General features: G+C 34.1%; 3 protein-coding genes across 6 annotated transcripts in view; 2 read left to right on the top strand and 1 right to left on the bottom strand.

Annotated features, from left to right (window-relative positions):
* Positions 1-2005, top strand: part of LOC100633393 (uncharacterized) — a 7836-nt gene extending 5831 nt beyond the window's left edge. For 2 of the 4 annotated variants that reach the window (XM_019998997.1, XM_019998994.1), the window contains 5 exons: positions 181-482; positions 522-671; positions 730-1030; positions 1081-1476; positions 1530-2005. In XM_019998997.1, coding sequence (XP_019854556.1) covers positions 181-482; positions 522-671; positions 730-1030; positions 1081-1476; positions 1530-1846 — 1466 coding nt within the window. In that variant the 3' untranslated portion in view covers positions 1847-2005. Of the gene's footprint in view, positions 483-521; positions 672-729; positions 1031-1080; positions 1477-1529 lie in introns of all 4 variants that reach the window. The other 2 variants (XM_019998996.1, XM_019998995.1) reach the window with 2 other exon arrangements.
* A 74-nt stretch (positions 2006-2079) lies between these two features.
* LOC100633264 (gamma-butyrobetaine dioxygenase-like) lies at positions 2080-6430 on the bottom strand. Its single transcript, XM_003388066.2, has 13 exons — positions 6322-6430; positions 4877-5220; positions 4526-4653; positions 4404-4462; positions 4227-4302; positions 4124-4168; positions 3902-4026; positions 3114-3254; positions 2926-2995; positions 2775-2831; positions 2653-2721; positions 2459-2563; positions 2080-2264 (listed from the first exon to the last, which is right to left on the bottom strand). Exons 2-13 carry the CDS (start codon positions 5130-5132, stop codon positions 2160-2162), a joined length of 1236 nt encoding a protein of 411 aa, XP_003388114.1. The 5' UTR covers positions 5133-5220; positions 6322-6430; the 3' UTR covers positions 2080-2159.
* A 253-nt stretch (positions 6431-6683) lies between these two features.
* LOC109583574 (uncharacterized) overlaps positions 6684-8140 on the top strand; it is a 1739-nt gene continuing 282 nt past the window's right edge. Inside the window, exons 1-3 of the mRNA XM_019998988.1 lie at positions 6684-6777; positions 6837-7139; positions 7865-8085. Coding sequence (XP_019854547.1) covers positions 6717-6777; positions 6837-7139; positions 7865-8085 — 585 coding nt within the window. The 5' untranslated portion in view covers positions 6684-6716. The remainder of the gene's footprint in view (positions 6778-6836; positions 7140-7864; positions 8086-8140) is intronic.

The raw sequence follows: 8140 nt of genomic DNA, 5'->3' as shown, positions 1-8140 counted from the left end.
GTCAGTATGGAGTGACTCTCATTATTCCAGAGGGAGCAGTACAAGAGTCAGCTACTGTATGGTTTGGAGCATGTCTCTTCAGTGATAAGTTTAAGTTTGGTGATTATGTACCAGTCACTCCTATTGTGTGGGTACACATTGACAGAAAGCTGGATAAATGTGCAGAACTGTACATTCCACATGATGTTGCTATTTCCAGTGACACCAATCTACAACATTTCACTATATTAACAGCTCACGATGATGATTGCTCTGATGTTATAAGTTTCCAAGAAAATTGTGGATCACAGGCTGAATCTACTTCTGGGTTACAAATTTTTAAAATTTTGTCGCCTCATTTTTGCTCTAATTGTGTTGCTGTCCAGAAAGGGGAATACAAATTTATACCCAGAAGGTATTTAATAGCACGTGCTGATAAGAAAAATGGAAGGGAATTATCAGTACAATTTATTTTTCTATGCCAACAAGAAGGTTGCACAGAGGTAATTTAAGTGCAAGAATAATAACTTTATACTTCATAGGTTGTTGAAGAGCAGTGTGCTAAGGAAGGATTTAAGATATTATCATATGAACCAGTCACATTTACTGGTGATGGTCAAGTATCACTGTCTTTTGAGCCACCTAGTGTCCCTGGTTGGAAAAGAAAAGAAGTTGGGTTTTCCAAAGACTATGTATGTTTAAATAAACATGCCATAAATTATAATATTGACTATATCTTCATCATTATAGATTTCTGTTGGAGATATTGATTATTATCAAATGATGGGATGTGAAAATGTTGCAGAAGTCACTGAAGAGGAGCTGAAACGGCTTAAGTTGTTAGAAAAGAAGCTCTCCTATCCTCCTCGTTTTAGAATGCAGTTTACATCAGATGCAGTAGTGGAAAAAAGTCAAAAAGTGATTGTTCGCTTCAATCAAGTTCATCCTCCTGTGAAAAACACAATTCTGTTAGAAGGTTCCATAGAATTACCTCTTTCTCCGACCTCATCTGCAAGTAGTACTAGATCTGGTATTGATCTAATGACATATGGTAGGTACAATTTTATTCAGTTTAATATCACTGTTTTCTTAAATTTTTAGAAAATGATTTGTTACTGGGGGACTGTCTTTGTATTATTGCAAGTGAAGGAGATTTAAAAGAAAAATGGTTTGATTTTGGATACAGATTAGGCCTTACAATTGGTCAGCTGCAGGACATTGGACTAACAAGCATTGATTCTATCCAACGTACTAGAAAAGTTATAATTCACTGGAGAAATGAGAACAGATCAGAATCATGGGAGCCTTTAGCAGTAGCTCTTGCTAAGATTGGGTTTAAAGATTTAGCACACAGAGTCAAAGATTATTTTGAATCTCCTCCTGTACCTGAACCAGAACCAGAAGATAAAGAAGATCACTACAAGGGAGTTTATTGTAGTCTCTGTGAAGAATACCATCTTAAACCTGAAGACATTCAACAAGAAATACATGCACCAAGTAAGTTGTGTTCCATATTTCATACAGTTTTGTCATTCAATCCACTTTTACAGAAGTCAACTCTACTCCTGATATTGTTGATCTTACTAACCTAGTAGCAGCAAAAATTCAAGACAAGTTCTATCAATTTGGAACAGCAATTCACTTGAATGATGGATTCTTAAAGAGTCTCTATGATACTTATCATGATCCCATTGATAGATTCATTGCTGTTTTTAATAGGTGGAAGGACAATGATCCTGACACATACACATGGGGTACTGTCATTAAGGTACTTCAGTCTGATGCTATTGGAGCTCATGCAGTGGCTCAAGATGTCATGAAGCATCTTACCACTAATGCAGAGGCTGCAGAGCATGCTTCCAACTAATTGTTTTTGTATGGTTTTTGTACGTGTGTGATGTTTACCATTTTTATATTTTACAAAGTTTATACATATTTTATTTTACCACTTGTATATATACATGATTTTTTTAGAACTTTTGTTTTTACTATTGATGTCATGATTTTTATTTTATATTTTTTATTACTGAATTGATTTTATTTGCTTTTGATGATTGTAAACTGAGCTTCATGAGCTAGGTCTTGACGTTTTAATAACTCTTATTTTTTGTTGTATTGTTAAAGATTCTGATTAGCATCAATAAAAATATTAATTTGGTTATTATAAAAAGTACAAAATTTCACAGAGTAGACATAAAAATGTTCTTTGGGCTCTCGTTAAAACCTAAAGCCTTTCCAAGTACAAGGAACTGACTTCTGAGGTAATCAATGTTCACATAGGTAGTCTACATAATGAAAAGAGAACAGTATATATTCAGTTGTATCTATTGATAAATGTATAAATATTATTTAAATTTTAAACATGTGTCATTGGTACACAAGTATACAATCACAGAATAAAATTTGGCTACGTACACAGATAATGTTTTTATATACCACTACATTTGTACATGTGTTCTATGCGTGCATTATACTGTACATGAAAATTTCTGAATCCACCGTTCAGTTGAAATGAGTTTCTGGAGTGTAGGAAACGACGATTATTAAATGCAATGATTTGTCCAGGTAACAGACAATGCTCCAACTACAGAAATATAATCATTATTAATAATAGAACTTAACTAAGCAATTAAGATCAAAAATTGATTGTAACAGTAATATTAAGACACTTACATGATACTTTGAGTTCTCGATTTTCCTTGACATGTATAAGAAAGCTTTATAATAGCTATCCAGTAGATCCTGCAAGGAATGAGATACAATGATACAATAGAAATGAAACTTATAATAAATACCAGATCATCCAGCATTACAGGTTCTTGGTGATGAGTGTTCCAATTAACAGCAGCAACCTGTCAGTATTAGAATACAATTATGTGTATTATGTATAGTGGGTATGTGTATGTTAATGTTCATTAAAGTATTGTATTAATAATCCTCTTATACCTCTCCATATCTGTCCAATTGAATGTGTGGGCGTGATATGCTCATATCAGATGGGGTCTCAACATCATTCCTATAAAATAAATAAAATTAATATGAAACATTAAGAATACTAAAATATAACGGCGATTCATCAAAAATGCTATAATAACTACATATATTTAATTTATTTTTGTACTGTAAAGGCTCACTTCATGTAATGTCGTCTCTGAAATGAAACCGGTACTTTAGTGAGGACCTCAAAATACTGAGGGGCCTCTTGTCTGAGCTCTTCCAGGACTGGATAGAAATCAAGAAATATATTCTCACCTCCCACAACACAAGAATCTCTTCTATAGAGGAAGAGAAACAAGATTATAATTATATGCTTCATTGTCTATTACTGGTACAGTATATCCTCAAATAAAAGCTCTTTTTTAATTAGAAGCCTGAGGGCTACATGTATTACAGAAATATAAGCCTGTATAAAGTATAGGAGATTACTCTAATAGAAGCATTAAAGATTCCTGGGCTACTATTGAAGGATTTATAATACTTAAATATCTGCATTATTAAAAGTATATGTGACCTAGCAGGTGAAAACGGTCCAGTTGGCAGTATGAGATCACAAACATGTAATAGTGACTTTGTATCAAAACTTTGGTATACACTTACTATCAAAACAAAGAAACCATGATACCGTATAAGTGGTTTTTTTTCGAGGGTTGTAAATTTCGCGAATTTCGTGGATTCCCTCCTGATTCGCGAAAATCAATTTAATACAGTACCCTCATGGCGCATGTGGTAGAATTTGCGAAATTAAAATCCGCAAATTGGAATTTTAGCAGATTTCGCGAAATATAATTCCCTCGAAAAAAACCACTTATACGGTAATGATTGATTTTATGTGTTTAAGGTCGCTTATCTTAATGGCAACCAATGCTGAATTTTTGCCTGCTATATCCCATTTAATGTATTTTCGGTAGCATAATGTACGTACCTAACGCAGTGGAACAATTCAATGCCAGGTGGTGACTCATAGTACAATAAGTCTTGATGGAAGTGTAGGTTGGATGTACTGAAACCAAGATCAGTTGGATCATCCTTGGCATACAAGAGTGGATACTAACAGGACAAAAAATAATGTTCTTTAAAAATGATTTATACATGAGGATTGTTTTATTGGAAAAATGACAAACAAGTTAACTTGATAATGTCTTACATTTCCATAAGTTGTAGGCTGTACATGTGGAAACTTTCCGACCAACTAAAAAGTTAAACCATCATTAAAACTATTTATTGTGAGTAGAGACATTGCACTGTACCTTTTCTAATACATCAGTAGTTATTGGAGCATTCTCAATGAGACAAATACCAAAATAATTGAGGTTTCTTATCCATCTATAAAAAAAATCAATGTGAATGACACATTATAAAACACAATACATTGTTAAAATGACACAAAATACTAATACAAGTAGTGTACCACAGTCATAACATACTGGTATGTGTGTTCATCAGAATCTATAACATCACTGTACTCTAGAACAGGAATTGAAGCCTATAAGACAAAAGAAATAATAACAAAACAGAGAAAGGAGGCAGAGAGGAATCTGCGTCTTACAGCAACGAGAGGTTTGGAGTCTTTGCGTGATTCTTGTTTCATGTGTAAGTTCTTTAACCATTGGAGGGGAATTATTCCTTCATGACTACCAAAGTTTGGTGAGTTCCAATTTATGCGTATAACATCATCTAGACGTAATGAATAATAAAAATACGAAAAATCTTAGGACATTCATATAGTATCTGATATTGACTAATAACTCAAAAAGTATTTGTTGGGATCAGCTCAAACTTTCTACATAGCATAAGGACATTGATATACAACAGAAAATGTAATGGGTGATCACAGGGCATTAAAATAACAAAAAAAATACAGAATAGTGTTTTAATTTACAATTACTATTATAACTACCTTTAATGTCTGCTTTATGTATCACAATGTCTTCTGACAGCTGGTTTGGATGTACCTTCATCATAGAAGAAAGACTATCATAGCATTCCTCGCACTGACAGTTATGCCGTAGCCATAAGCTGCTGTACTCCTTTGCCACGCTCCCTTTTACTTCAAGATGGACCTTCAGCCTTGAGCCTGAGTCACTCACAGCTATACTAGAGATGGAGCGAACGGAGACACTCGACAGAAAACAACGAGCAAAAGAAATGGCCATGTTTACACTCACTTAACTTTCTCACTCAGCCACACCCATAACCATTAACACTTGATGTACTTCCTGCACTGCAATAAAACAGACAAATCTACATACAAAGAATTTCATTAGTTAGTATTCTATTGTCTCTATTAGGAACTCCTCTAATCTTTTAAAAATATGCTGTGCTGTTTTGGTGTACTTTTCCTGCAACTGTTTCCTTACAGTTGCAGGAACAGATTTTATTACAGTAATGTCATAAAATCTGGGGTAAATTCAGAGCCATTTCTTGGAAAACCATGGGCTATAGCCTTGGGTATTTTTGAAAAATTGGCATATTTTTTTTAAATGGCCATAACTTGAAAAATAGAAGTTGGAATCACCTCAAAGTTTCTACACGGCATAAGGACATCAATATATATTGGAAAATACAATAAAAATTTGGGTAGTTTTGGAGCCATTTTTGAAAAAAAACCATAGGCTATAGCCTTGAGTATTTTTCAAAAATTGGCCATTAAAAAAATGGTTGTTACTTGAAAATTTCTAGTCGGAATCACTTCAAACTTGCTACAGAGCATAAGGACATCAATATGTATCAGAAAATGCAATAAAAATTGGGTGTGATTTCGGAGCCATTTTTTTGGAAAAAACCATGGGCTATAGCCTTGGGTATTTTTCAAAAATTGGCCATTTATTAAAAACGGCTGTAACTTGAAAAATTGAAGTCAGAATCACTTCAAACTTTCTACACAGCATAAGGACATCAATAAGTATCAGAAAATGCAATAAAAATTTGGGGTGATTTTGGAGCCATTTTTTGGAAAAAACCATGGGCTATAGCCTTGAGTATTTTTCAAAAATTGGCCATTTAAAAAAATGGTTGTATAACTTGAATATATATATCTTGTCGGAATCACTTCAAACTTGCTACAGAGCATAAGGACATCAATATGTATCAAAAAATATAATAAAAATTGGGTGTGATTTTGGAGCCATTTTTTGGAAAAGCCATGGGCTATAGCCTTGGGTATTTTTTAAAAATTGGCCATTATAATTTTATTAAAAATGGCCATAACTTGAAAAATTGAAGTCAGAATCACCTCAAACTTCTACACAGCATAAGGATATCAATAAGTATCAGAAAATGCAATAAAAATTGGGGGTGATTTTAGAGCCATTTTTTGGAAAAATAAAATCATAATAGTCTTACTTTGAAATTGTATAGGTGACTGATGATCAGGCGGCTGTAGGAAAAATAGACTACTAGCCCAATGAGGATTGACCTCAGGAATAGATTAATTGTATTTAACGTTGATATGGACATTGGACAAGAGAGAAAATGAAAGAAACAGGGAGAGATGAGAACAATAAAGTATAAATATGCTACTAACTGATAATAATCCACCATCAAATTCTTTAAGAGACCTATCAATCTGTTTAATAAATTAATTAATAAAGATGAAAAAGAAATTAAGAACATTAAATGCATCAGAGATACATGTAGTAGTATCTCCCGCCATATTGTGGGTTAACTCATTATAGTCTCATAATATGACTCCTGACTAGCCCTTCCCTAAGTATGCTAATTTTAGTTCTGCATCCACTATGGCTGCATCTAAAAATTTACCTACTGAACTTCTTCTCTCATCTTCTCAGCTGACAATAGGTATTCATTGACTATCTATACAATTATTATAACAATTATACATGTTTTCTTTTGTTTAGATCAACTGTTTTATGTTGCTGATCTATTGGAGAGATGTGGTTTCCCTCAGACAAGATGGTATGAGCTGGGACTGACAGTAGGACTACATAAGGACACACTGGACGCCATTAAAAGGGACAATGACACAACAGATGATTGCTTAACTGAATTCCTCTCCAAGTGGTTGTCCAGAGCTGATAGTGTTGACAGTAAAGGAGGAGCTAGCTTTAACTCACTGTCAGGTGCTCTTAAATCGATGAATGAGAATGCTGTAGTTGAGAAGTTAGATTCAATACCTGTTGTTCAAGAGTTGGTTCAAGAGGGTAAGTTAATTTAATATCACTGGACAAATGTATCTAGAAAAAATGCACCCAAGTCCAATGTCACCGTGACATTCTCTCGCAAAGTACAAATTTTTATGATGCTCATAATAGAAGTACTTTTTATCCATCTATCAGTGATAACAAATACTATAGTTTATCCCTGCTACCATACACTCTGTTGCAACTTGCAAAAGTCATCGTTATCACTCAGTAGGGATTATAACAGTCTTACACCAGCCATTTTCCTGTCCATTTACTTAATTTGGCTGGTAGAAAGTGTCTCTTATCTCACATTATGTTCAGCCAAAAAGTGCTTATTACATGTGCAATGTACCAGTATGTCAATTAAAATGAGGGTAGCATACATGTCTGATCAAAAGTTTCTTTGGCCAGACAACATTTTTTGGATTTTAAAATCCTCACTGAAAGTAGTATCTCTGTATGCCCTAGGTCATAATAGAATTAGTTTAATGCAAAGTTCAATAATAAAATGAAAGCAACTGATGTAGATGCCAGTACCAACAGGAAATGTTTATTGATGTTGGCAATGCATTTTTGTATAGTAGTCACAGATATATAGCTAGCCTCGCTCAGCCAGACCATTCCCCAGCCTACAGTCATTTGTGTAGGCTGGGAAATGGTCTGGCTGTGCGAGACTACAAGATAGTGTGATGCATAAATTGATTGACTTATATGCCCTTTCTTTTCTGAATTCTATATGACAGTCACAATCTCACTGCCCACAGACGGGTTTGTGTATGTACCAGACTATGTGCAACATGTACCACTAGAGGCTCATTATCCACTGCCTGTTACTCCTGAAGTTAGAAGCATTGCTGAAGAGATGAAGAAAAAGGCTGAAAAGAAGCTCAACATAAAACCAAGCTACACTACCTACACTCCTCTGTACTATATGAAGGAAGGAGAAACTGACTATTGTATAAGAGTAAGTCTAGTCATTAATAGTACAGTGATTTTCCTTAAACTTGCATGATAGAGAA

Source organism: Amphimedon queenslandica, unplaced genomic scaffold, assembly GCF_000090795.2.
Source record: "Amphimedon queenslandica unplaced genomic scaffold, v1.1 AMPQUscaffold_13296, whole genome shotgun sequence".
Classification (NCBI taxonomy): Eukaryota; Metazoa; Porifera; class Demospongiae; order Haplosclerida; family Niphatidae; genus Amphimedon; species Amphimedon queenslandica.
Note: the sequence above shows the minus strand (reverse complement) of the source record. Positions and strands in the feature narration are given on the sequence as shown.

Bases quoted from the DNA above. Each gene is read 5' to 3' on its own strand.
- LOC100633264 (XM_003388066.2), bottom strand. From the start codon at position 5,132: ATGGCCATTTCTTTTGCTCGTTGTTTTCTGTCGAGTGTCTCCGTTCGC. The intron at 3,255-3,901 runs GTACGTACATTA...CTTCCTCTATAG, and splicing joins GAATTGTTCCACTGCGTTAG to AAGAGATTCTTGTGTTGTGG. The intron at 2,832-2,925 runs GTATAAGAGGAT...TAATACTGACAG, and splicing joins AATTGGACAGATATGGAGAG to GTTGCTGCTGTTAATTGGAA.